This window comes from Lepidochelys kempii, chromosome 24, assembly GCF_965140285.1.
Source record: "Lepidochelys kempii isolate rLepKem1 chromosome 24, rLepKem1.hap1, whole genome shotgun sequence".
Taxonomy (NCBI): Eukaryota; Metazoa; Chordata; order Testudines; family Cheloniidae; genus Lepidochelys; species Lepidochelys kempii.
Genome location: NC_136403.1, coordinates 14,633,264 through 14,661,189, shown reverse-complemented (window position 1 = coordinate 14,661,189; position 27,926 = coordinate 14,633,264). Strand labels below are relative to the sequence as shown.

General features: G+C 54.3%; 2 protein-coding genes across 2 annotated transcripts in view; both read right to left on the bottom strand.

Moving 5' to 3' along the window:
* LOC140902571 (dual specificity tyrosine-phosphorylation-regulated kinase 1B) overlaps positions 1 to 12,140 on the bottom strand; it is a 31,462-nt gene extending 19,322 nt beyond the window's left edge. Inside the window, exon 1 of the mRNA XM_073322786.2 lies at positions 11,908 to 12,140. The gene's annotated coding sequence lies outside the window, so the exon portion shown is untranslated. The remainder of the gene's footprint in view (positions 1 to 11,907) is intronic.
* A 2,212-nt stretch (positions 12,141 to 14,352) lies between these two features.
* FBL (fibrillarin rRNA 2'-O-methyltransferase) lies at positions 14,353 to 18,280 on the bottom strand. The gene is made up of 9 exons (XM_073322804.1): positions 18,196 to 18,280; positions 17,658 to 17,714; positions 17,145 to 17,336; positions 16,689 to 16,783; positions 16,287 to 16,457; positions 15,944 to 16,076; positions 15,399 to 15,511; positions 14,752 to 14,897; positions 14,353 to 14,557 (listed from the first exon to the last, which is right to left on the bottom strand). The coding sequence occupies exons 1-9, from the start codon at positions 18,203 to 18,205 to the stop codon at positions 14,533 to 14,535; spliced, it is 942 nt and encodes a 313-aa protein (XP_073178905.1). The 5' UTR covers positions 18,206 to 18,280; the 3' UTR covers positions 14,353 to 14,532.
* Positions 18,281 to 27,926: the final 9,646 nt, after the last annotated feature.

The window sequence follows — 27,926 nt, the reverse complement described above, 5'->3', positions numbered from 1 at the left end:
ATGGGGAAACCAAGGCACAGAGACCCAACTTGCCCAAGGCCATTCAGCAGCAGAGTGGGGACTAGAACCCAAATCTCCCAGTCCAGGATTCTATCCACCAGGCTGTGTAGCCTCCCCCACACCCTGTGGCATGTCCCCCTCTAGTGATGACTGGGCCACATCTAGAGGTGGATGAGCTTGCTAGCGGCCATGAGCTAACAGAGTTGGGTCTGTTAGCTCAGTCAGTAGAGAGTGCTTTGAGATCCAGTGGTCCAAGGTGCAGGTCCGTTGCCAACGCCCTGCCAGTGGGCAAGGCGGTACAAGCTTGAGAGTCAGGTTTGGGATGAGGGGAAGATGAAATAGCATTTTAACTCAGCAAGAGCTTCCCAGGAGTGTACACAGAGCGTGCAGCTGATCTAAGCGCTCACATGAGCTGTGCTGATTTAGTGACTCGTGAATCTGATTTGCCTTCTGAAACCTATTCTCAAAAGGCCTCCACCCAATTCAGACAGCCCTGGCTTTAACCAATCTCCAAGTCCGACTTCGCAAGTTAACCAAAGTGAAAAGTGCCTTTTTCCCAAGCCAACAAAGCAAGGCAGAAGCACTTCGAGTCTGCTAAATAATTCACAGCATCACCCAACAGTATATGCTAGCAAGGCGAGCTAAAACAGCATAGCTGAGAGCTGCAGTCTGTAAGTATATTGGAAAAATCCATGCTGACCTCGTTATTAAAGCACATCTGCAGGGCCTTGCTTAAGGAAAATGAGATTGCTACTTTGTCAGATACAGACATATACAACCCTATCTAAACTTGTGACATAAAAGGAATACTAGAACACAGGGATTAGGTAATTCAAACTGACAGGAACGTAGTGGAGCTAAGTTAAAAGCAAAAGGAGCAAACTTTAATCTGCCTGACTTGATAACTTTATTGTACAAGCGTAAGATTCGCTTCACCCAGCTCTCTCGGGGGGAAGTTCCCAAGTATTATAAAACTGAACTCACAATCAATGCAACACAGAAGGCAAGCAGGACCAGATGACTCTCTCTATCGTGCTATCCTGCTACCGCAGTACCTGAGCACCTCACCATCTCCACTGGATTCATCCTCACAGCCTGGGAAGAAGGGCAGCGTTACCCCATTTTACAGACAGGTTACATGACTTGCCCCCAGGAAGTCGGTGGCAGAAGCAGGGAATGTAGCCACACTCTCCCAAGTTCTAGGCAAGAGCCTTAGCCACTGGCCCATCCTTCCTCGCAGGCTGGCGCGCTCTGCTGTCTGTGGCAAGCACGAAATAGCTTCCCTGCAGCCGGCTGTATTTAGTGAAGATTTGAATGGCAATGTGAATCGCGCCTCACACCTTGTCTACACACAAAAAGTTGCATCGTTTTAACTATCCTGATCTAGCTAAAGCAGTACAATCTCCCTGTATTGAAATTGCCAGCTCCCTGATGCAAGGACTATCTTTTTGTCCAGTGTTTGTCCAGCGCCTAGCACAATGGGGTCCTGGCTCCTAGGCACTCTGGCAATACAAGTAATAAATAATAATAGTAGTGTGGATGCAATTATACTGGTGTACAAAGGTGCCATGTATCACTACAACTATTCATGGAATCATAGAAATGTGGGGCTGGAAGGAACCCCGAGAGGTCAAAGTCCAGCCCCCTGCACTGTAGTAGGACCAAATAAATCTAGACCATCCCTGACAGGCGTTAGTCCAACCTGTTCTTAAAAACTTCCAATGATGGGGCTTCCAAAACCTCCCTTGGAAGCCAATTCCAGAGCTTAACTCCCCTGAGAGTTAGGAATTTTTTCCAAATACCTAACCTAAATCTCCCTTAATACAGATTGAGCCCATTACTGCTTGTCCTGCCTTCAGTAGACACTCAGAACAACTGACCCCCATCCTCTTTATAAACAGCCCTTCACATGTTTGAAGACTGTTATCAGGTTTTACTCAGTCTTCTCTTCTCAAGACAAAACATGCCCAGTTATTTTAATCTTTCCTCAGAGGTCAGGTTTCCTAAACTGTTCATTTTTGTTGCTCTCCTGTGGCTCTTTCCAACTTTTCCACATCTGTCCTACAGCCAGAATTGGCACAGTACTCCAGTTGAGGCCTCATCAGTGCCAAGTAGAGTAGGACAATTACCTTCCACATCTCACATACAACACTTCTGTCAAAATACCCCAGAACGAATGACAGTAGCCTTTTTTCACAATGGCATCGCGTTGTTGACCTATATTCAATCTGTGATCCACTATAACCCCCAGATCCTTTCCTGCAGTATTACCACCTCCCAAGGTATTCCCCATTTTGTAGTTGTGCATTTGATTTTTAATTCCTAAGTGGCGTATGTTGCACTTGTCTTTATTGAATATCATCTTGTTGATTTCAGATCAATTCTCCAATTTGTCCAGATCCATTCATGCAGGGAAAGGGGAAATACCTACCCCACTATAAGGCATATTTATACCAACATATCCGCATCCATGCTAGGGGCCGTACTCATCTAATGATACCAGTTGCAAATAACTCCCCCACCCCACACACAAAATAGTTCAATTAGTACAAAAACTGTGCCTACACCAGGCACATCGCTCCTTTGAAAATCCCAGCCTTGGGGGAGATGCGTGTAGCCAAAAGTAACACCGTGCGCTCAGAGTCCTGTAAAACTTGGCTTGCTTTACGGACCTCAGCAAGATCTAAACATTAAGCCATGGGCGAAAATTACAGCCTCAGTGTGGGGGAAGTTACACGCAGCCATGGTTGTATTGGCTGAACTGCATAACACTGAGCACTCAAGGAAACTGGAGACAGACCCGCCCAAACCTGGCTTGATTTGTGGGTCCAACAGCTTTAAAGTTTAAAGTCAGCACAGGCTGACAGACACAGTTATTTTCTACTGCCCATTCACAGGAGTCAATCTTCTGTACCAATCTTCTGATGGGTGGAGAAGCATGTGCTGCTCGTAAGGCAGCAGTCACAGAGCAAGGTTTGCGCCTCTAATGGAGTCATTTTTCAATGCTTATTTACCTGAATGCAAAGAGGGTGTTTTACAAACAACATCAAAACTCTGCAAGGGAGTTTGATTAAAGATCAAACCACAGAAGCCACCAGCCTGGATCAGACCCAGGGGACCTGTCAAGTTCGGTATCTTGTCAGACCTTAGGGGGTCCATCTAACCTGGTATCCTGTCTCCAGAAAGCGATCCGCACCAGATGCTTCATAGGAAATGGCATGAAACACCCCACTGCTGGCAGGAATGGGATAACCTGACTCCGGAAGCTCCCTCCTCAGTTAGAGGTCTGAGTTGGAGGATTATATCCCAGAACTCTTGGATTGTTTTAGAGGGTCACAGTATTGATTATAACAGCTCTGGCTATTCTTGTTAGTAACAACAATGACTAATCCCTTTCTATCTAGATACCTAGCTCATAGCTAGCTCTTTCCATCCATAGACCTCAACGCACTTCACAAACCAGTATCGTTATCCCCTTTTCACAGAGAAGTTGGCACTGCCCAACTTCCCTCAAGTGTCCCCATCACTCACATGTCACACCGGAGGGGGTGGGGTGCAATCCAGCTCCCACCACCACATGATCCATTCTGGGGATCCCCAGCCATTCCCACATGTTCACAACCAGGGCAGCGCCTTGCTATGGCACCCCAGGCGCCTGCCACCTCCAGGTCTGAGCGCCCGGCGCTGCAGGGCACTCACGAGCGCAGAACTCAGCCACTCGCTCACTTAGAGGCACAAGAAGGGAAGTATCTTATATGCTTATATTCCCTCTCATCACCGCTGTATCTGTGCACGTCACAATCTTTAATGTATTTATCTCACAACATACACGTGGTGGGACAGCACTATGACCTCCTTTGTACATGGGGGGAAACTGAAGGACAGAGAGGCTAAGGCTATGTCTACACAGCGAAGACAAACCCACAGCCAGCCCTGCGCCAACTCACTCAGGCTCACAGGGCTTGGGCTGCGCAGCTGCTTCACTGGTTTGTAGATTTCTGAGCTCCGGCTGGAGCAGGATAGTCCCAGAGCCATGGAGAAAAATGATAAAATGATACACAGGGAGAAGAGAGAAGGCCAAGCAGCACTCCCAGGCTGCTGATGCTTGTAACAGAGTGTATCAGAAACTTTAAGGGACTATCAGGATTATCTAGTCTGACCTCCTGCACATTGCAGGTCACAGAACCTCACCCACCCACTCCTGTAACAGACTCATAACCTCTGCAGGAGTTACTGAAGTCCTCAAATCACAATTTAAAGGCTCAATTATCTGTCCTGCCTTAGTCACAGACCAGGCCCCCACCACGCCAGGTGCTGCATACACCATACAGGGTTACAGTCTGAGTATTTATGCCAGCCTCTATATAGTAGTTATCCAATACATTAGCTCCCATCACCACCAAAACCATAGTCTCTGGCTGCAGGATGGGAGCAGCCTGCCTCTGCTGCTGCTCAGACCTTTGCCAACATAAGCAAAATGAAACGGACCCAAATCTTGTCAGTTTCACAGCTGACCAATCATCTGGGTGATTCTGGCTCCTTTGGTTCTGTGGCAGCCTGGCAGAGCTATAAGCAGCAGCAGAGGCACCCGGGCATGGCTGTCTGCCTGCAGATGCAGGAAAACAGCATTGCATTGTCAGCTTCACCACTGGAAGGTTTAACTTCCCAATCACAAGGGCTAGAAACTATTTTCCTGAAAGCTTAGAATCTGCAGGAATCAGTGACATTTCCCTGGATTAGAAAGTACCTGAAACCAGGGGATAATTATAATAGGACAAATCGCATCCCCACAGGATATAAAAAGTCCCTCTCACACGGGGGGGATTTCATGAGTTTGAATACCCCCTGTGCAGCAATGAGGGGGAAATGACGCATGGTCAGGGGTCCACCGGAAAGGTGGAAATGTAATTGTCACCATTTGCAATCCTCTGACGAGCTGTGACCCAGGACAGGAGGAGAAAAGGACAGTTTTACTGTGTGTCTCTTGCAAGGCACTTCAACCCACGCTGGCAAGGCACAGTGCCTGGATCTCCTGGCAAAGGGCCATGTCTGCACTTTGCTTCTAGGCCAGAGGCTGCGAAGTAAAACCTGGCCATTGGCAGGGCAGGATGGGCACTTAGAAGCGTGATCAAGTCCCACTGCCCAAAGAGCAGATCCCCGCTCTGGGCCCCTGCAGCCCAAGCTTGAGGGACACCTGCCACTCGCTGGAACCAGGCGGCTGCAACCCGGATGCCCTGACAGCAGATCTAGGGAACGCCTGCCTCTGAGTTGCCTCCGTGCAACAGTCCTCTGCCATGGCAACAGGCTCCCCATTGGCCAGTCAGAATCCCCGGGAGCCAATGGGGAAGCAGCCCGTGTTGCTAGGCTCTCTGGGATGCAGCGGGGACGATTATGCCCAAACAAAGCGTGAAACAGGAGCAGGACAGAGAGGCTCCAAAAATACCCGCCTGGGAAGAGCCAGATCTCCTTCCAGGAACACAGGGCTATAAATAACCCGCTCCCCACTCAGCCGGCTGCCCCAGAGACAGCGGGGCCCGGGCCGTTGGCACTGCGCCACGGAGGGATCAAGGCAGTGCCCGCTCCTCCGGGAGCGCAGCGCCACCCAGGCACAAGCAGGGAAGAGCAGTGGGGGTGAGGCACAGGATGACAGCACCACCTCTCCCTCCCACATGCCACCATGAAGCAGTTCACACAGGGCAGCCCTGGAGCCTGGGGTTGGCACTGCCCAACTTCCCTCAAGTGCCCCCATCACTCACACGTCACACCGGAGGGGGTGGGGTGCAATCCAGCTCCCACCACCACATGATCCATTCTGGGGATCCCCAGCCATTCCCACATGTTCACAACCAGGGCAGGGCCTTGCTATGGCACCCCAGGCGCCTGCCACCTCCAGGTCTGCGCGCCCAGCGCTGCAGGGCACTCAGGAGCGCAGAACTCAGCCACTCGCTCACTTTACAGGATACGGTCGTTGTGCTGTCCCGGCTCCGTGGGCAGTTCTAGGCCCTAGTCTCTTCCCAGGAAAAAGGATCATGAAGCAAGAGTCTCTGGCACGGTCAGCCCCCTCTCCTGCCACCATGGCCACAAAGTCTCAGTGCCAGGGCATATCTAACTCACACAGCAGGAATCCTACAAGTTCCCAGTCAAGGCTGCACTTTAGAGAAAGCCTCAAGCTGCTGGAAGATTCAGAAATGCCCACTGGTGAGTGGGTATTACAGCTCCGTCTCTGCACTCAATCCACAGAGAAGCCAAGTCTGCAAAAACCTAAGGAGCCCTGGCTCTAGCTCTGCTCTAGCTGCTCATGCTTCTAGTTCTGGAGGTCCCCAGTTCAACCCCCCAGGGTGGCGGCCTCCACACACACTGTCGGGGCAGGCAGGGCACCTTAACTCTGCCCCCATCTGAAACTGAGCACCACCAGAAACTTTTACCCGCCTCATAAATCAAAAGTAACTGGGTGAGGGAACAGCTCCAGGGGTCACCGTGGCTGACTCCTCCAAAGCACCTGCTCAGAGGGCTGGGGCCATCAGAAGAGAACATACTATTGCTATTAATTTTGCGGAAGGTGCTCAGGTACCATGATGATGGGCTGCAGTATAAAACTAGAATGACAGGTGTGTCCAGGAGCAAAGATTTATGAGAGAAGGTTAGAGATACGCACCAGAGCGGTATAAAGAGTGGGTACACCCCCCTTCACCTTTCACACAACCAATCTGGTTAAAAGGCAACTGCTTTAAAACCATGTAGTGACTCTTTAAGTAGTTTGTGAGCCTTCTAGCGGTGCTCACCGTGTTGCATGCCAGAAGCCAGCCAGAGCAGCAGTACATATGTGAGATAGGCTTTGCAAGTGTGTGTGTGTTTAATAACCAGGGTTATTTGAGACCCAGCCGGGCCTGTGTGGATTCTTCATATTATTGCTGGAGTGGCAAAAGATACAGCAACCCAATTAAAGGAAAAGTTGTTTTTGTACACACAACGCTGTTCACCTGCAGAACTCACCGCCATAAGAACTGGGCCAGGACTGAGAAAGGGATTAGGAATGGGGATGAATAATTAAAACATCAGCATTATATTACATGGGATTTTTTAAAAATGAGGGATATAAAATCTGCTGTTTTGGGACATAAACCTCCCTCCCTGAGGGTTAGGAGGCAGGATCCTTTCCTGGTTCAGCACTGCACTTATTATTGTGGTAGCCCTAGAAGGCCAAGTCACAGTCCAGGCCCCACTGTGCTAGGCACTGTGTATTATTATTTATTAGGTGTATTATGGTAGTGTCTATGCCTACAAACCCCCAGCATGGACAAGGCTCCCACTGTGCTAGGTGCTGTACGTTATTATTAGGTATATTAGGGTAGTGCCTAGGAACCCCCAGCACAGACAAGGCTCCCACTGTGCTAGATGCTGTATATTAGTATTTATTAGGTGTATTACAGCAGTGCTTGGGAGCCCCCAGTCATGGGCCAGGACCTCACTGTGCTGGGTGCGGCACATTATTTATTAGCTGGTACTGTAATACACCTAAGAGCCCTACTAACAGGCTAGGACACCACTGGGCCAGGAGCTGTATGTTATTGTTTTGTTAGGTGTATTACGGTAGGGTTTAAGTGTATTATGGTAGGGTCTAACTGCCCCAGTCATGAACCAGATCTTCCTTGTGCTAGGTGCTGTACAGACACAGATTCAGCGGAGAGTCCCTGCCCCAAACTGCTTCCAATCAGTTCCTGGGCACCCATCCATCACACAGGCTCATTTCACTTGGAAGCATTATCCCCTCCGTGATGGACAGACATGGTTCTCCCAGGGCAGCCCATGTGGGCAGAGTTAAAATGCTTTGGGTGGCCCCAGCATGCATCTGCCATCTGGGATGGGTTCAGACACCCACCACCACCTCCTCCTGGCCCAGCCAACAGCACTGGCATTCTCAGAGATGGGCTCCACTCCAGCCAGAGCAGGATGGGGCCATGGCTCAGGGCACTACCAAACAACACAGTATGGGTTGTCCATGTGGCTAATCTACAGCACTTTGAAGGGGTCTCTCTCTATCTTATGTACTTACATGGCTTGCACCACAACAGAATCTGAGTGCCTCACACTCTTTAATGCTGCAGGAGGCCATTATCCACCTGACACAGATGGGGAAACTGAGGCACAACGCAGCTAAATGACTTGCCCAAAGCCACGCAGGGAGACTGGGGTGGAGCAGGGAACTGAACCTGGGTCTCCCAAGTCCTCGGCTAGTGCTCTAAGAACTGGGATGGCTGTCCTCTCAGAGCTGGCGACTCTAGGAACTCCCCAGTCATTAAGCCAGGAGAGCCCCTGACTGCCACTTCCCCCACTGAGACAGAAAAATCCCCTTCCAACTAAGCCTTAACATGAACAAACAGACAGCCACTGTTGTTCCAGGAGTCCCTTTCTTCTACTACCAGGGAAACACGGAAAGGGAGACAGTGAGGAGATAGAGGCAAGCCCACTGTGGGAACCGTAGGAGAGATGGGGACAGACCCTCTGTGTGGGAGGGGGAGGAGAGGAAATGGCAGAGGACAGGCACAGGGAGTGGGGCAGGGGGGAGAGAGAAACTCACAAGGGGCTGGCCCATGAGGAGGCGAGGGAAATTAACACTCAAGCTTACGTCAAGGCCACAAGTTCTGGAGTAGCTAAGACCTGATCAGTCCACCAGAACAATGGCAAACCCAGCAGACCCTGGGGAAGGGAGACACCCTTAGGCCAGAGACCAGCCGCGAGACGAAGGCCCTCCAGCGGTGCCAGAACTCCAAATCCACACTGCTGCCCTCCCACAGGCAGCACCCCAGAGTCAAGGAGCCCAGACGGATCAGAATGAACCAAACACAGTCTTTTGCTCTCCCCACTTCCCTGGGAGCAACACTCTCCAAACTCTGCTAGGAAACAAACCGGAATGACTGCACTCATATGTGCATGTAAAGATGCCCTGCAAAAAGCACGAATGGCCGCGACCTCTTCCAGCATCTGTGCAGCTGGAATGGGGCCCACCACTCCCACAACCATATTTCTGTTTGACTCTGGGAAATGGGTCTTCACCACTCATTTCTACTGGGAGACTCTATGGACAACTGGAGAACTGGCTGGTGTGTGACTGCACAGACAATCAAGCCTGGTCTACATTAGAGTTAGGTTGACAGAAGGCAGCTTACGTCGAACTAACTCTGTTAAGTGTCTACACTAAAATGTAGCTCCCACCAACGTATCTCGCCCACTACACCGACTCATCTCCACCTCCGCAAGAGGAGTAGAGCTTAGGTCAATTTAGTTAGGTAGAGGTGGCATTGCTTACATCTAATGTTGCTGCCTTTCAGAAACCATCCAGCAATGCCCCACACTGGCAGTTAAATCGATGCAAGTGCATCTAGTGAGGACACACACCGCCAACACAAGACGCATAGTGTCGACACGTAAAACCGATTCAATTACTGCAGTGGCTGTACATGGACATAACTTAGGTCGACTTAATTTTGTAGCGTAGACTTGCCCTCAATAAGGGAAACCGAGGGCAGGACTATACTTAAAATGCTGCAGCTACGCCCCTCCGTACAGATCCCTCCATCACACTGGCCCTGTCCAAACCGGATCCCCTCCCATCCCAGACCTGCACCAGCCCTTCCCAGACCCCCTCATCCTAGATCCATACCACACAGTCCCTGTTCAAACTCGGATTCATCCCAGATCTGCAGCACTCCAATGCAAATATCCCCACAAAGCATCAGGCGCAACCCCCCCTGCACAGATACAGATACCCCTATAGAGTGCAGACCTCACCCCAGACACACACACCCCAATTGCAAAAACTCCACCCAGACCAAGATCACCCCATCACCTCTCAAAGCTTGGGGAGAGAGTGAAAGTGGGTCAGGTAGGGCTAGGGGGTGATACCTGGGATGGTGTAGGGCCATGGCAGTAAAGTGTTGTTAGGATTAGATAGGGAAGTGAGATGAAAGGGATTCCAGGTTCCCAGAAGTGGGAAGGGGGCCAGGTTCCTTGGAGTGGAACAGGAATGGGCTGCACAGTTGTTTTTTTTTGGGGGGGGGGGGGGGCATGGATTGGGACAAGGCCCTAAGCAGCATGTAGGAGCAGATTTCTCAGGGGTGCCACAGAAGATCAAGAGAGCCACCCAAGCAGAAGGGGAGGGAAACATAGTGATGGTACCTAAGGGGGGAAAAATTGAGGGTCTACAGATAGCATCAGGATAGAGCTTTCAAGTGGTACCAGTGTAGAGGAAGGAGGGGGCAGTTTCCAGGCAGTACCAGAAGAGAAAGGAGTTTCCATGTGCTTTTGTGGGGTGACAAATGTAACAGGGTTCCCAGGGTCCAGACATCAGGAATACCCATGTGGGATCAAGGTTCTCATGGGGCATGTGCAGGGAAATATGGGGGGGGGGGGCAGGGCACTGCAATGGGTAGATATCCCAGGTGGCTCCCGGGTGTGGGCAAGACAGTTCCAGGAAGGTGTTTGGGGGTGGAATTCCCGTAGGGAATTTTTCAGTTGACATTCAGTGAGAACAATGCTTTGTGAAAGGAGGTGGGGCTAGAGTTCCCGGGTGAAGTACAGGGTGTTCCCAGAGGTCATGGGGGGTTGCCAAGTGGCCGATTCAGGAGCAGCTACAGCAGGCAGAGGGCTATGGAGAAGGGGAAGTTACTTTCTGGGCAGTGAGTTCCAGGGCAGGTCCTGCTTTGAGCAGGGGGTTGGGCTAGATGACCTCCTGAGGTCCCTTCCAACCCTGATATTCTATGATTCTAGTGGGGCAACAGAGCGTCGCTTCCTGGCTGATGGGATCCAGGGCCAGTTACAAATACAGGGGGCCAGGGGCTCTGAGGCAAGATGCAAGGGCTCACTTTCTTTATGGTGGGTTCCAGGGCAGGTAGAGCAGGTCAGGGATGGATCAGTTTCAGAGGAAAGTTAGATCTTGGGGTGTCAGCTCCCAGGAGGGAAGATCCAGACCGGGTACAGAAGGGTAGTTTCAGGGCAGGCAAGGCTTTCAAGTGCAACATCCACGGTGGGGCAGGAGGAAGGAGTCATTTCCCAGGAGGAGGGGATCTATGCTAGGTACAGCAGACTGGTTCCAGACAGATGAGGCTCCAGGCAGGGAGCAGGGACCCTGGCTGGTCTCACCTGTGGCAGCGTCCCTGCCAGGGGAGGGTAGCAGGACAGGTGGGGAATTGGGGGTGGAGGTGGGCCCACCCATGGCAGTGGCCCGAGTAGATAACTGGGGTTTCTGGCAGGACCAGGGGAAAGAATCGATTCTGGGCCAGGCAGGGGTACAGGGGGGAAGAGGGTCAGGTCCCAGGCAAAAGAGGGAGGGGATTTTGGTATGGCGGTCTGGGAAGCAGGTCTCCAGCCAAGGGCTGGTGCCAGGCCTATCTCCCCTGTGGCAGCCGCCCTGGCAGGAAAGGGAGATTCGGGGTGGGGACATGCAGAGAAGAAATCATCCGGGGGGGGGCAGTTTCCCGTTGGGGTTCCTGGGGGCAGCTGCCCTAGTGAGAAGAGGGATGGGCGGGATAGGGGAGGATCCCGGGCGAAGAAAGGAGGACGTTGGAGATGCCAGGCACGGGGGCACAGGCCGGTCACGGGGAGGGGAGGGAGGGAGGAAGCTGGTCCCGGGCGGCGAGAGGCCCGGTCGGATCTCGGGGGCGGGGGCACCGGGTCAGATCCCAGGAGGACGCGGGAGGGGCCGAGACGGGTCCCGGAGGCAGGGGGAGGGCCCGTCCCGTGCGAGGTCGGGTCCCGGAGCCGGTTCCGATCCCGGGGGCGGGGAGAGGGGATGGGGCGGGTCCCGGGCGGGGAGGGGCCGGTCTGAGCTGGGCGGGGCAGACGATCCGGGACTGCGCCGGTCCCAGGGTCGGGGCCGGTCCCGGGCAGGGGGGTCGCGGCCGGTCTCACCTGCGGCAGCGGCCCTGGCGGAGGGTCTCGGGCGGGCCGGCCCGGCGCGGGCGGAGGCGGGTCCCGGTCCCGTCCCGCTGCGGGCGGCGCCCCCCGGCGGCGGGTCCCGGTCCGGTCGGGCGGCTCCTGCGCGCGCCCCGGGATTTCCCAGTAATGCAACAAAAAATGGCGACCACAACAAACCGCCGCCGCCGCCGGGGCACCGCGCATGCGCCGCGCCGGCCGCCCACGTGATCCGGGCCAGCCAGCGGAGCGTGCGCAGGCGCGCGGCCGGCAGCCCACGTGATGAGACTGACCAGAACGAATCTACGCACGCGTGTTACGGAAGGGGCGCGTGACCAAAATCAACGGGGCGAAATGCGCAAGCGGAATAGCCCTGACAAGTGACTGAGGAGCCGCTTGATGGTGTCATAAATTATCGCCGACGGTACCGCCTCATTGGCGCTGAAGTACCACGTGACCGCTCCTGACGGTGCGCAGGCGCTTCCCCCTTTTCCCCCCCCCCCCTCTCACAGGGCACGCGACCTTTCCCTCTCCCGAACGCAAGCCACAGGCGCCGGCGGGGAAGCCACGAACTGCGCGTGCGCACCCCCATCCAATCAGGGGAGTCCTTGGGCAGCCCCACCCCTTCTCTGAAGGGCTTCTGCCCTCGCCGTTCGGAGGGGGCTGGGCCAGGGCGTTTCCTCCTCCGCACGAGGCTCCCGCCCATTCGGACCAGACTAGGCCCCGCCCCTCGGTGACCTCGCCCCGCTGGCCCCGGCCCAATTCCTCCCCTTAACGCGGCCGGCTACCTGCCCCCCCTCCCTTGGGGATCGCCCAGGGCCGGAGCCCCCCCCCCGGGTTGCCAACTGTCCCAACCCCTTGCCCCGCCCCCTCCGCCACGCCCACAGCCATGCCACGCCCCTTCTGGGGCCACGCCCCCACTCCCTCCAGCCCCCTTCCCTCAGTCACTCGCCCCCACCCGCACGGACTTTCAGCGGGCTGGGGGCAGGCTCCGGCCGGGGGCCACGGGGCTCCAAGGGTGGGAGGGGGCTCCAGGCGGAGCTGGGGCAGGGGCCTGGGGGGCGGGCTCTGGAAGGGAGTTTGGCTGCAGGAGGGGAGTAGGGCAGGGGCTTGGGGTGCAGGAGGGGGTTCAGGCTCCGGTCAGGAGGTGCTTATTGCAGGCGGCTGCCGCAAGCATCAACGTAGCCAGCATCAGCGCCTAGGTGCAGGCAGCTCTGCCCCCGCCTGCAGACACCGCCCCCACAGCTCCCAGCGGCCCCAGTTCCCCATTCCCGACCCATGGGAGCTGATGGGGCACTCGGGGCAGGGTGCAGAGATCCCCTCACCCCCCATGCACCTAGAGCAAGGGTTTTCAAACTTTTTCTCTGGCAACCCCATTGAAGAAATTTGTTGATGCCTGCAACCCAACAGAGTTGGGGATGAGGGGTTTGGGAGGGAGCTCTGGGCCGGGGCAGGGGGTCACCGCTCTGAGCTGGAGGTGCAGGCTTTGGGGTGGGGCTGAGGGGTTTGGAGTGCAGGAAGGGGCTCCGGGCGGGGGGCACAGGCTTACCTCAGGTGGCTCCCAGTCAGCAGTGCAGTGGGATGCTAAAGCAGGCTTCCTGCTTGTCCTAGCACCGCCTATCGCACTGCGCCTCAGAAGCAGACAAACCTGCTGCTACCTAGGCAGAGGCACACAAGCGGCTCCACGTAGCTCTCGCCCATAGGCATTGCCTCCCCCCAGCTCCCACTGGCTGGTCCTTGGGGCGGGGGTAGCAGACAGAGCCCCGTGGCCCCCCTGCCTAGAAGCCAGACCCACTGCTGGCCGCTTCCAGGGCGCAGCACGATGTCAGAACAGCTAAGGACTAGCCTGCCTTAGCCAGGCAGCAGCACCACCGACAAGACTTTTAATGGCCCGGTCGGTGGTGCTGACCAGAGCCGCTGTAGACCCAATGCCTTACATTCCACGACCCAGACCCACAGTTTGAAAACCACTGGCCTAGGGCTTGTAGGGACATGTCACCACTTCCGGGAGCAGCATGGAGCCAGAGAGCCTGCCTCAGCCCAGCTGGGCAGCCAGACTCTTAGCAGCCTAAAATCTTCCAAATTGGCTTCAGTAGCCTCCCGGAGATCAAGCCTGATTCTTGGAGACTCCCGGTGAAACCAGGAGGGTTGGCAACCCTACCCTTTCCAGATACCTTGACAAACTCCTTCCCCCGCTTTGGAAACATCAAGGAACAGGCCCCTGTCTTCCTCCAGAGACACTCCCCCCAGGGCTGGGGGGAGTCCCTTCCCCACCAGGCCAAACCCCAACCCATCCCCAGCAGGCACTGAGCTTCCCCAGCCCAACAGTCACCCTCAGGGTTGGGGGGGGGAGTAGGGCAAATGGCCCAAGCGGAAGCCACTGAAGACAGGGTCACTACTCATGCGTGTGAACTGCCTGCCTAGCACACACAAACCTGCCACTACCATTTTCCCATATTTTAATAAAAATACATCTTGGAAAAAAAAGCCACAAAGCAGAATAGAAATGAGTCCCAGGGGAGAGGGAGGGTGGGCAGCGAGACAACCCCACACCCAGGCCCCATGCCAGCAGACGAAGGGATCCGGCCTGGGGGCCCAGTGACAAGGAGCTTCAAGGAGACACTACTTCTTCTGTTTGGGGGCAGGTCTGGAAGAGAAAGACAAGGGTTAGATCCACCCTCCAAGTAGAGATGCCTCCCAGCCTCACAGGGCAAGCCTTTACCCACCACACCTGCATGCACGTTCCCATTAGGGGGTACATGGATACCCCCAATCCCTCTGCTGGGCAAACCCAGACATTCTCTCCTCCCCAACCCCACCTCTCACATCGCGCAGCTGTACCTGTAAATCCCCACCACCACAGCATGGTCTCGCTCGTAGGGCTCCAGCGTCAGCTGCTCTTGGGGTTTCATGTTCTCCTGCTGCATCTTCTTCACCTCGGAGGCGAAGACGGCCTCGGGCGCAGCTGTGGAGTCGATGCAGTTGGCCTAGAAGGAAGCAGTGAGCAGCTAAGCAGCTTTCCCCTCCTCTGTGAGCGATCCTGTCACTGAGTATCCCCTCCCAATGCCAAAAGTTACCTTCCTGCCATCCCTGAACCTGCCCCACAGCTGAGCCCCCTCCTCCAGGGACACAGAGGAGCCTACAGTCAAGGGCTTGGAGGGACCAGCTCTGGCCCAGGAGATCCAGCAGACCTCCACAAGAGACAACGCCTGCATACGGTGCCTGCAGCCCAGGGGATCCAGCATGGGCCAGAGGAGATGGCCTACAGGACGCCCCAAAAGGTCCCAATGCACGGGACTGCAGCACAGGGGAGTTACCCTGAGCTTGTGCAGCACCTTGCACACCAAACCCCCCTGATCCTTGGGGACTACTGGAATAACTAGCAACAAGTGACCAGGAAGCTCCCCACGGAGCCCAAATATTAGACAGCCCACGGGCCCCACACCAGGGCATTGGGAGGGGCAGCAGCCAGGCCCCATTGCCGTTACCTTGATGGAGATGACAAAGTGCCCTCCATTCTTCAGGAAGTTGTGAGCGTTTAGGGCCACAATACGCGACTGGTCAGGCTGGGCCACGTCAGCAAAGATCACATCCACCATCCCTGCAGGGAGAAGAGGGTGGTTTAGATGTCTGCCTCTGCTATCCCCCCAGCCAGGGGATGGAGCCAGGCCCATCCCCTCAATGTACCGCAATCCAGCCCAAGCATGAGCCTGCTGCTCAGAAGACACCCAAGACAGCGGCTGGGGAGAGGGAACCCCATTGTCCCCCGGTGCAAGTGGGAAGCATCAGCCCAGCCTCTGTGCATGGCAGAGAACCTCTCTTGGTAGCTCCCCCCACAGCTGCGGAAGCCGTTCTGTGGGGGTTACAGGACCCTGGGCATGATGGGACGGATCTCACTCTGTAGCCCCCGCTTGCTGAGAAAGCCATTTCTATCAGCAGGGGTGGGGAGTTAATGGATCCTGTGTGTGACGGGGGATCCTAATTCTGTAGCCTGCCCCCCTGCCAGGGAAGCCCGGGGCCCCGCAGCCCTCACCGATCAGCATGCGGTACTTGTGCGGGTGCCGTGCGTCCTCGATGACGGGGATAATGTTGGTGCGTTTCTTCGCCACATTGATGAGGTCACGGCCCGAGCGATGGGAGAACTCCACGGCGTACACCAGACCTTCCTGCGTGCAGCAAAGAGCCAAGGTCAGCCATCTCCCGCAAGAGCAGAGCAGCCTCTCTTCCCATTCTCCCTGCCACCCCACGCCGCCACTGCAAGGCAACCAGGCACTGTCCTCTTTCAGCACAGCTGAGTCAGACCCTCTAGATGTCCTCCTCCCTGCCCCGTTACAGACCCGGGCCCAGCAGTGGCTCCGGAGGGAAAGGCTCCTTACCGGCCCCACAATGTCAGAGACGTGCGAGACCGTGGTCCCAGAGGCAGCTCCCAGGTACAGGACCTTGGCTCCCGGCTTGATGTGGATTTGATCGATGCCGCCCAGGATGGCCGCCGCCAGCTTGGAGCGGAAGGGGTTCCAGGCGCGGTACTCCACCTTCAGCTCACCGTCCTGCAGAGAGAGCAGTGGGGTCAGAGCGGAGCTGGGGGGCTTCCAGCTGGCTGTAAGCATGCTCAATAGCTGCATCCTCCCCCACCCCCCAACGCCCTCCCTCCTATGACAGCACCAGCTCCCGTCACACTGGAGCTGCCCAGGCAGGCTGGAACCATCCCACCCCCAAGTCCTGGCGTAGCCAGTGCTTCCCTGAACCTCTCCCAACCACCGCCCAGCAAGGCCACCTACCTCCACTGAGATCCTCTTCTCCCCGTACACAGACTCGCCTGGCACCAGATTCTTCGTCACGAGCGCATCTTCCTTCCCCCTGCAGATGAAGACACCTGGGGTGGGGAGAAAAAGATGGGAAGCCATCAGAGCAGGGGGAGCCCCCTCCCTGAGCTGGGGGAACATGTCCAGCTACGGGAAGTAGTCGAACACTCCTGAGAATCATGAGGGGATCTCAGCTGGGCAGCCAAGCCATGGATCAGCTGTACAACCTCCCAATAGTAATATCGGAAACGCTGGACAGTGCTCAGCCCCAGCTGTGCCCCAATCAAGCACGACCCAGCATCTGGTCAAGAACCCCAGTGCCACCCCGCTCCCGTTTGGACAGACCACCTTGGCCACACAGCCCCCACTGCTCCGGGGAGGCAAAACTGCTGCGTCCCATGCCACTCCAGCACCCACTGCCTGGCTGGTTACCTTCATGCCTATGGGGTTCCACCGTCACCTTCTTGCCTCCTTTAAACCCTCCTCGGCCGCCCCGACTTCCACCTCCACTTCCACCTCCACGGCCGCCCCAGCCTGGCCCGCCTCTTCCTCGGAAACCACCGCCTCCTCCTCTTCCTCCTCGGAAGCCTCCATTGCTTCCGCCAGGAGATTTAAACCCACCACCTACAAGGGAGAGAGGAGATGGAGTAACAGGAATGTCCCCCTGCACCAGCGCCCCCACCCTGCGCGGAAAGGGGAAGGGCCCAGCATCTGCACTCTTTGGGACGGGATGTGAAGGGGACCAGCGTCCCCCTGAGATCGCAAGGGGGGAAATGACTCAGGCAGGGGTTTGGCCAGGGCACCCCGATGGAGCTGGGGTAGGATGCACTCTGTCCGTGCAGTCAGTGTCCACCCTGAGCCAATGTTCCCCAGTCAGGCACTCCTCCCTGACCACAAAGCTCCCCCCTACTTAAGTGATGCCACTAGGGCACACGGGGCACTTACCTCGGCCTCCCCGGAAGCCCCCTCGGCCTCCTCCGCGCCCCCCGCGGGGGCTGAAACCTGTAACCAGGAGAGAGAGTTACAGACAGCACCCCAATACGGCCCCCCCGCCAGCACCCCCCCACACCTCCAAAACCGGGGGGGGAGGGGGGACAGAGATCGGCCTGCAGCCAAACACCGCTCCCCACCATTGCTCCCCCCCATCACCGCCCTTCCCAGGGGTACGCCCCCCCCCAAGGACACGGGGCTCCCACCCCACTGACCCCATCCCACGCACCTGCCACTCCACAGCCGCCCTGCCTCCCGGCATCTCTCCAGCGCCCCCCCGGCCGCTCCCCTCCCCCTCGGAGACACGATCCCCGCGGTACCCCCCAAACATCCCCCAACCCCCAGCTCCCAGGGACAGTGACCCCTCAAACCCCCCCCGCCACGTGATTCCCCCCCCCCCACTGACCACCACCCTTCACGGGCCCCCCTACCGGCCCCCTCTGCGGGGACACCGAGACCCCCACGGCCGCCCACGTGGGCCGCCCGCGCTCACCCGGCCTCATGCTGCCCCACCGGCGCCGCCAGCCGCCGCGCTGCCAGCAGATCTACCCGCGCACGCGCAGCCCCGCTCCGGAAGAGCCACCTCTGCGCATGCGCACAACAGCTTCGCTCAAACCCCCCCCGCCTGCAGGAGGCACCACGGGAAATGTAGTCTCCGCCGCCGGCGCATGCGCGCAGCCACCCCGAGCGGCCGCAGGGAGTGTGTGCAAACGTCCGTGCGCACCGTGTGCTACCCCAGGGCAGGGGCTCGGTGTGGGGCACCGCCCCTCCTCCCCCTCAGGGCTGATGAGGTCAGGTGGCTGCAAGGGTAATGAGGGCTGGGTGCAGCCCCTGAGCTGCTGAGGTTGGGGGAGTCCAAACATCGAGCAAGTTGGGGCACCCTGCGGGATAAAAGTGCAGTTAATGAGTCTGTTAACGGGTGGAACTCCTTGCCACTGTGGTTGCAGCTCGTGTAGCTGAGCTCAAAAAAGACCTGGGTAAGTTCTTTGGCTATTAGCCGAGATGGCCAGGGATGCAACCCTAAACCTCTGACTACCAGAAACGGGGAGGGAAGGAGGGATGGCTCACTCCAAAATTGCCCTATGCTGTGTTCTGCCCCTGAAGCTGTGGTATGGGCCTCTGATGGAGTAAGGATATCGAGCTAGATGGACCCTTGGTTGAACCCTATGTGGCAACTCTTATTTCTAATTAATCTATAAACCCCGGGATTTTGCCCCACAGGAAAGTCAAATTGTCAGGAAAAAAATTGAAATTTCCTGTGAAACAAAAATTTTTAAATTTCATGCTGGAAACAGTCCCCCCCAAAAAATTCAATATTTCCCATTAAAAACATCTAACATGTCCCATGGAATTTGTTTTAATTTCTGCAAAACAAATATTCCAAAAATTTTACTGCAATACATTTCCCACAAAAGTAAAAAAACAAAATTTCCTATGAAACATTCCAAAATTTCTCATGGAAAATTACTTTTAAAAAAATCAAAACGACCCTGACAAATTGGAGAATTCATCTGAAATCCACAAGATGAAATTCCAGAAAGACAAGTGCAAAGTACTGAACTTCGGAAGGGAAAATCAGATGCACAACAACAAAACTGGGACTGACCGGCCCAGCGGTCACACTGCTGAAAAGGGTCTGGGGGTGATAGTGAATCACAAACTGAAGGCAACGCAGTTGCAGAAAGGGCTAGTATCTTTCTAGGGTGTATTAACAGGAGGATTGTATGTAAGACACAGGAGGTAACGGTCCCGCTCTGTTTGGCACTGTTGAGATCCCAGCTGGGGTATTGGGTCCAGTTCTCGGTGCTGCACTGTATGACTGGTATGGACAAACTCGCCAGAGACCAAAGGAGAACAACAAAAATGATCAAAGGTTTAGAAAACCTGACCTGTGGGGAAAGGTGAAAACCCTGGGCATGTTTAGCAATCCTGTCCTCCAAACACTTGCAACCCCTCCCAGCTTGGTGTCTGCAGATTTTATAAGCATCCTCTCCACACCATTGACCGAGAGTAACAGACACACGTCCAGTGCAATCCATTTGGCATGTGAGTGTTAGCACGGCCCTGTCTAGAGAGTCAAATGCTTTTTCTAATACCATTTTACCTGTTTTTCCCCTAAAGGGGCAGCAGGTGCTATGCATTAATGGGGATAATGTCAGACCATGTGACCACACTGGTTTGATCCTAGGTCTGTGCAAAAAAAAAAAAATGGTAGAATCAGCCAACCATAAGAAAATCTGTTTTATTTGGCGGGGCTGGATTTCAGGAACTCCTTGTTCAAATGACCCCAGATTTGGGTCACTAACCCTACCCGGTGTCCCCTTGAGGCGTACAAAATTTCAAAGCAATCTGGGCAACCAAATGGATTTCAGAACACTTAGAAGAGTTGACTGCTAAGCACAAAGCTGTTCTCAACCAAGTGAAACTAGCAAACCACAAGGGCCTCAGGCTCCAGGTTGTGGGAATAGCCAAACAAGCGCAGCTATCAGCGGACCAGCTCTACAGGGAAGACGTTAAGAGCATTTCTACAGAACCCAGTGCTCTCCAAGCCAGGTCAGCTCATCTGCTCTTCCCATGCTCCTTGCAGATGGAGATGAGTTACTGATTGGGAGTCCAAGCACAGAGGTGTAATTAATCAGGCAGAGTATATGACCTTTGGGTACCAAAGATTTACCAGAAATTGCATGATAGCCAGGAGAGAATTCCAGCTTGGCTTCCATTAATCCAAAGAGGGTAGGACTGGAATAGCCAAAGACCACAGTCAAGCAGGTCTTGGCATCTGTGTGACATTCTGTTCCTTGAGGGAACACCCTGTACCCCCATGTTCATCCTTATAATATGATTGTGTGGTATCCAATGCAAAGTTTGTCATGTCGGGTGTCTTCAGAAGGCTCATGATGCACTGAGCATTGTTGTTATAGTAATGTTATAGGTTGTAATTTCATGTATATTGTTATGAGGCTGCAAATGTGTCCTCATGGCTTAAAACTCTCCAAAAGCAGAGGAGCAGTTCACATCTCATCAGGGCATGGATGGGACAAACCCAGCCCAGCCTCACAGGAACAAAGGACACTGGCCTAGGCAGCAACAAAGGATCTGTTGGACTCTCCAGTGAGTCACCTCCCTTCCTTTGGTCAGTTGGGGACTGCGATGAGGTAATGCTCACCTGACTCTGAAAAGGGGGAGCAAAGCCAATAGGGAAGAAAGAACATGATAAAAGGCAGAGAGTTTGCCATGCTCTTCCTCCTCCATCTACAGACATCACCACCAAACAACTGAAGCGCTGATCAAAGGGGAGAGCCTGGCTGAAGGGCAACCAGCCAGCCTGTGGTGAGAAGCATCTAAGTTTGTAAGGGCATTGAAAGTGTTAAGATCAGCTTAGAATGCGTTTTGCTTTTATTTCATTTGACCAAATCTGACTTGTTGTACTTTGACTTATAATCACTTAAAATCTCTTTTGTAGCTAATAAATTTGTTTGTTTTATTCTACCTGAAGCAGTGCATTTGGTTTGAAGCGAGTCAGAGACTCCTCTTGGGATAACAAGCCTGGTACATATCAATTTCTTTGTTAAATTGATGAATTCGTATAAGCTTGCAGCATCCAGCAGGTATAACTGGACACTGCAAGACGGAGGTTCCTAGGATTGTATCTAGGACCGGAGATACTGGCTAGTGTCATTCGTGTGCACAATCCAAGCAGCGGCTGGCCAAAAGTGCCCAGTCACGTAGCTGGGAGCAGCTTACATGCCAGAGGCTGTGTGTGAACAGCCCAGGAGTGGGGGTTCTCAAAGCAGAGCAAGGTAAGGCTGGCTTGCAGTGTCGAGGATTGAAGTGACCTAGCAGATCACCGGTCCAGATAACACCAGAGGAACGTCACAATCTGCGTAAAGGAAGAGCCAGGATCCCTCATGGCCAAATCCCAGGAGTAATCAAGGCCTGGCAGTATCATATGTCAGCCCAGTGCATGTAGTCTTTGTTCCAGAGAAGCCGGGAGTACAACCCGATGGGAGGAGACGATGCCCTCGGACTGACAGGAAAGGTCAGTTCAAATGCTGACCCCCTATATAAAGAATTATAACCCAGATGAATGAAGAAGAGGAAAAAAGAATTAAAGAACAAGTGAGTGTGTGACTGACCCCCTATGGGGAGAGACAAGGGGAGGGAAATGGAATACATAGTAGCAGGTAAAGGTTAAAGGCAATGTGGTCTTGGGGCTAAAACACTGGGCTGGGAGTCAGGAGACATAGGTTTTAGACTCAGCTCTCTTGCGTGACCTTGGACCTTTCCTTCTTAGTTTCTCTTCCTGTCCTTTGTCTATTTTGATTGTAAGTTCTTCTGGATACTGTGTCTGTGCAGCACCAGGCACGACAGGTCCCCGATCTGACCTTCTGGCAAACACAGGCTAGGGACACCATCCCTGCCCATCCTGGCTAATAGCCATTGATGGACCTATCCTCCAGGAACTTATTTAGTTCTTTTCTGAACCCTGTTATGGTCTTGGCCTTCACAACATCCTCTGGCAAGGAGTTCCACAGGTTGACGGTGCATTGTGTGAAGAAATACTTCCTTTTGTTTGTTGTAAACCTGCTCCCTATTAATTTCATTTGGTGGCCCCTAGTTCTTGTGTTATGAGCATGGGCAGCACGTGACTCCTCCATCTGGGGAGGCTGGGTGCACCCGGGCCGTGACTCCGCTCCGAGGCCTACCCCTGCTCAGTCGCCATCTCTGAAAGGCCTTCCAATGCTCCGCCCCTGCCTACCCCCCCCCACACTGCTCGTGCCTCTTCACCCAGACACACACCTCCCGCCCCCAGCCAGCTCACCACTCGCATGCGCGCATCTCTTCACCCCCTCCCCCGGCCTCCCTCCCTGCCCGCCCACCGGCTGACCAGCCAGCCGGTTGCTCACTGCCCGCGCACCCCTCTTCACCCCTCCCTCAAGACCCCCATGCCAGTGGAGTGGGGCAGAAAGAGACAGAGGGAAGGTGGGGCCTCGGACAAGCAGGAGCGGGGCCTCGGGGCGGGGCACCCACTCTTTCAGCAGCTGTGGTCTCCAAAGGTGGTGGGCCCGCTGTCTGGGGAGGCTTAGCCTCCCCTGGCCGCTTCTACTCGCCGCCTCTGGTTATGAGGGGTCAATGACACTTCTCTATTTACTTTCTCCACACCAGTCATGATTTTATTTTTATAGACCTGTATCAGATCCCCCCTTAATCGTCTCTTCTCCAAGTTGAACAGTCCCAATCTTCTTAATCTCCCCTCATACGGCAGCCGTTCCGTACCCTTCATCATTTTTATTGCCCTTTTCTAAAACGTTTCCAATTCCAATAAATCTTTTTTGAGATGGGGCAACCACATCTGCAGGCAGTGTTCAATATGTGGGCGTACCATGGATTTATTCAGGGGCATTAAGATATTTTCTGTCGTCTTATCTCTCCCGTTCCTAATGGTTCCTAGCATTCTGTTCGCTTTTTTGACTGATGCTGCACGTTGAGCTAGGGTTGCCAACTTTCCGATCTCACAAAACCGAACACCATTGCCCCGCCGCTTCCCCACCCCTTTCCTGAGGCCCCACCCCTGCCCACCCCCTGCTCACTCCATCCCCCCTCCCTCCATCGCTCGCTCTCCCCCACCTTCACTGACTCGCTCATTTTCACTGGGCTGAGGCAGAGGGTTGAAGTGTGGGAGGGGTGAGGGCTCAAGTTGGGGGTGCGGGCTTTGGGGTGCGGGCAGGGATGAGGGGTTTGGGGTACAGGAGGGGGCTCAGGACTGGGGCAGGGGGCTGTGGTGCCCGCCCCACGCCAACCGGACTTTTAACGGCCCGGTCAGCAGTACTGAGCAGAGCCACCAGGGTCCCTTTTTGACCACGCGTTGCAGTTGAAAACCGCACACATGGCAACCGTACATTGAGTGGATGTTTTCAGAGAACCGTCCACAATGACGCCAAGATCTCTTTCTTGAGTGGTGACAGCTAATTTAGACCCCATTGTTTTATATGTACAGTTGGGATTGTAACAAGGAGTCCAGTGGCACCTTAAAGACGAACAGATTTATTTGGGCATAAGATTTTGTGGGTAAAAACCCACTTCTTCAGATGCATGGAGTGAACATTACAAATGCAGGTATTTTTATACTGACACATGAAGAGAAGGGAGTTACCTTACAAGTGTAGAACCAGTGTTAACAGGGCCAATTCAATCAGGGTGGATGTAGTCCACTCCCAATAATCGATGAGGAGGTGTCAATTCCAGGAGAGGCAAAGCTGCTTTTGTAGTGAGCCAGTCACTCCCAGTCCCTGTTCAAGCCCAAATTAATGGTGTTAAATTTGCAAATGAATTTTAGTTCTGCCGGTATTAATTTTTAGAATCCTTGCTGTCCCCCACCTTCTGCACTTGACAACATCCCAGTACAGAGAGCGACTGGGATGACTTAACTCCATCGTCCCGTGGCTACCCACCGGCTGAGGGCTATTCCCCACACCCCTTGCCCTGCATTTGTCTGGTTCTGGAACCATTCTAGCCCATTGTCCAAGGGTCTCCTGCCCAGGCCCCATCACCAGGCACACCATGAGATTGGCATTTTGCCCCTGATCTTGCCTAAGGGCACCTGCTTAAAGATTTCCAGCTCCCAGCTGCCACCTTGCTTGGGTAGAGACTGGTGTCTCCCTCCCGACCAGAGGCCTTAGCTTTGCCATCCCGCTGCACCTCAGTGTGTCTTCCCTGTTCCCCAACCCACCTGCTGCGCCCGTGGTCACCCCTTCTCCAGAAGCTCCAGCACCAAACGTCTCTGCCCAGCCTTCGCACAGCAAGAGCCACTTCTCCTTTGGGTAAAAGCTTACGGAGAAACCATCAAAACCTGACAGACATTCCCGTCCATGTGCAACAAGCTGACCAGCACCTGCTTGGCGGTCTTAGGCAGCTTCAAGAGGCCAAAGTCTTTCCAACTCCATTTTGGGGTGGACCCCTCCCCATGAATCTTTTGTCACCTTAAATACAGGCCAGGCCATGCAGGCTCCTTCCCCACCACCGAGCTTTTACCACTCAGCTTCTTCCAGCTGAGCTACCACCTGTAGCACCAGTTGCTTGAATTTACAGCCCCCCAGGAAGGGCGCCACTGACCCACTCCCGGAATATGGGCTACTCTGGTACTTCCAGGAACAGCGTGAGCTTGCCCACTGCCGGCGTGGCCACACCCCCACTGGCGTGAACCTATCCACTGCTGGTGTGACCCTGCTCCCTCATCTGACTAACCCTGCCCACACCAGTATGTCCCCTATCGCCACCTGAATGACCCCTGACCCTGCCAGTGTGGCCCTGCCCCTCATAGGCATGATCCAACTCTCACCTTAATGACCCCACTCCTGCTCCTATTGGCATGACCCCCGTCATAAATATAAAGGGAAGGGTAACCACCTTTCTTTATACAGTTCTATAAAATCCCTCCTGGCCAGAGGCAAAACCCTTTCACCTGTAAAAGATTAAGAAGCTAAGGTAAACTTGCTGGCACCTGACCAAAATGACCAATAAGGGGACAAGATACTTTAAAATCTGGACGGGGGGAAAACAAAGGGTTCGGTCTGTCTGTGGGATGCTTTTGCCAGGAACAGATCAGGAATGCAGCCTTACAACTCCTGTAAAGTTAGTAAGTAATCTAGCTGGAACATACGTTAGATTTCCTTTTGTTTAATGGCTGGTAAAATAAGCTGTGCTGGAGGGAATGTATATTCCTGTTTTTGTGTCTTTTTGTAACTTAAGGTTCTGCCTAGAGGGATTCTTTCTGTTTTGAATCTGATTACCCTGTAAGGTATTTACCATCCTAATTTTACAGAGGTAATTCTTTTACCTTTTCTTTAATTACAATTCTTCTTTTAAGAACCTAATTAAGTTTTCATTGTTCTTAAGATCCAAGGGTTTGGGTCTGTGTTCACCTGTACCAATTGGTGAGGATTATTATCAAGCCTTCCCCAGGAAAGGAAGTGTAGGGCTTGGGGGGAGGGGAGGATATTTTGTGGGAAGACGTCTCCAAGTGGTCTCTTTCCCTGTTCTTTGTTTAAAACGCTTGGTGGTGGCAGCATACGGTTCAAGGCCAAGGCAAAGTTTGTACCTTGGGGAAGTTTTTAACCTAAGCTGGTAAGAATAAGCTTAGGGGGTCTTTCATGCAGGTCCCCACATCTGTACCCTAAAGTTCAGAGTGGGGAAGGAACCTTGACAGCCCCCCATGCCAACATGACCCTGCCCATGCCAACATGACCCCACCCCCCACTGGCATGACCCTACCCCTCACCTGAATAGCTATTGATGGACCTATCCTCCAGGAACTTATCTAGTTCTTTTTTGAACCCAGTTATAGTTTTGGCCTTCACAGCATCCCCACCCCTGGCGACAAGTTCCACAGGTTGACTGTGTGTTGTGTGAACAAATACTTCCTTCTGTTTGTTTTAAACCTGCTGCTCATTAATTTCATTGGGTGACCCCTAGTTCTTGTGCTATGGGAAGGAGTAAATAACACATCCATATTCACTTTCTCCGCACCCGTCATGCTTTGTAGACCTCGATCAGATCCCCCCCTTAGGCGTCTCTTTTCCAGGCTGAACAGTCCTAGTCTCTTGAACCTCTCCTCCTACGGGAGCTGTGCCTTACTTTGAATCTGTGAGTTTCTCTTTATTAAATAGACTTTTGTTTATTTTTAACCCCGGGTGGATCTGGGGTGCAAACTGTATGGGCCAGAGTGAAGTGATAGCAGGGGGCTGATTCCACCCCTCCGGGGGTGACGAACCAAGGGGAAAAGTCCGACTGGCTGGGAACTCACAGTGGAAGGATTCGGAGACACACCGGACTGGAAGGCCAGTTGAGGTCATCCTACAAGGGGCAGCCAAGCTGTCTGGAGCCAGGGTGAAACCTTTATGCTTGTGGGCGGGGTACTGGTGTCAGGGCTCTGAGCCATGGGAGCAGAGCATTAAGCCACCTAAAGTTCCAAAGCAGGTGGCAAGAAACCCCGTTCCTGGTGTGGGGGAATCCCCTAAACAGTGACCCTGAAGAAGAGCTCTGGGAAGCTCCAAAGCGTGTCCCTGTCACCAGGAAAAGTCGGTTCCATAAAAGCTATTCCCTCAGCCTGCTTGTCTCTCTACGATCCTGGGACCAACACGACGACAGCAGCAAGAGAAATTAGCAGCATCCCAGGTCAAAATATGCATCTGTAGATTCCTAAAATCAAATTCTGATGTGTTCTCCGGCAGCATTTTTCTTCCTCAGCCTGTCTGTCACTTTCTGTTCTTCCGAAGGCCCGACTTCATTTGCGACATCGCGGATGCCACAGTATCAATGCCTGGAACACACGAACAGCTAAAGTGACTGGACTCAGTTCCTGCATCCGTGGTGTTAAGACGGTTAGTCCTCTGAATTTGCTATTGTTCCAGGCACTTTTGTTTTCGTGGGTGTAATTGTGAAGGAGCAGAGAGACTGCCGTCTGGCACATCAGGGGTTAAAGAAAACCTGTGGGTTCAGCTAGCCCCCCCCACATCATACCTGCAGCCAATGCCAGGCCTGGAGGAGGAAGAAAAGAAGGGAGCCCCCCTCAGTCAGGGGCTGACTGGCGAAGAGGCAGGAACCCACTGTTTGCCTGCCGGAAGGCAGGGACTGGCACCCTGCCAGTCACAGGAAATGAGTATGTTTCCCCCCTGCTAAGGGGAACCTACAGCTAAGCTAACTGGACTAATGAGGCCATGCCCCGAACTTATGGACTTGCATAGGGAGCAGCCCAGGAAAGTGTCCTGAATGCCCCCCTCATGGCTGGGAGAAAGATCCAGTCCCGCTACTTAGAGGTGTGAGCAGCTCAGGACCCTGGGCCAGGAACTGAGGGAAAAGGAGGGGTCAGGCCCCCCTCCTTCTGCCAGGTGAGGGTCAGGTGCTGGAGGTTCATCCTGAGATGGAATGGGAAGAGGCGACTCAGGGTCACGTTTCCCCCTCCCCCGCCCCAACCAAGTGGTGACGGGTGACTTGGCTGTGATAAGCCCTGAAAGGGAAACAAAGTCGGGGCAGAGATCCCACTGCCCAGCGACCCCAGAGATCCTGGCCGCAGCCCCGGCTCCAGAACCCCAGGGGAAAGCTCACTGCTGACCGGGCCGTTGACTGTCCGGTTGGTGGTGCGGCCGCGCTAGGCAGAGGGGTTGGGTCAGGCATGCCCGGCTCCTAGCCTTAGGGGTGGCCAGGGGCGTCCGCACGCTGCCCTGT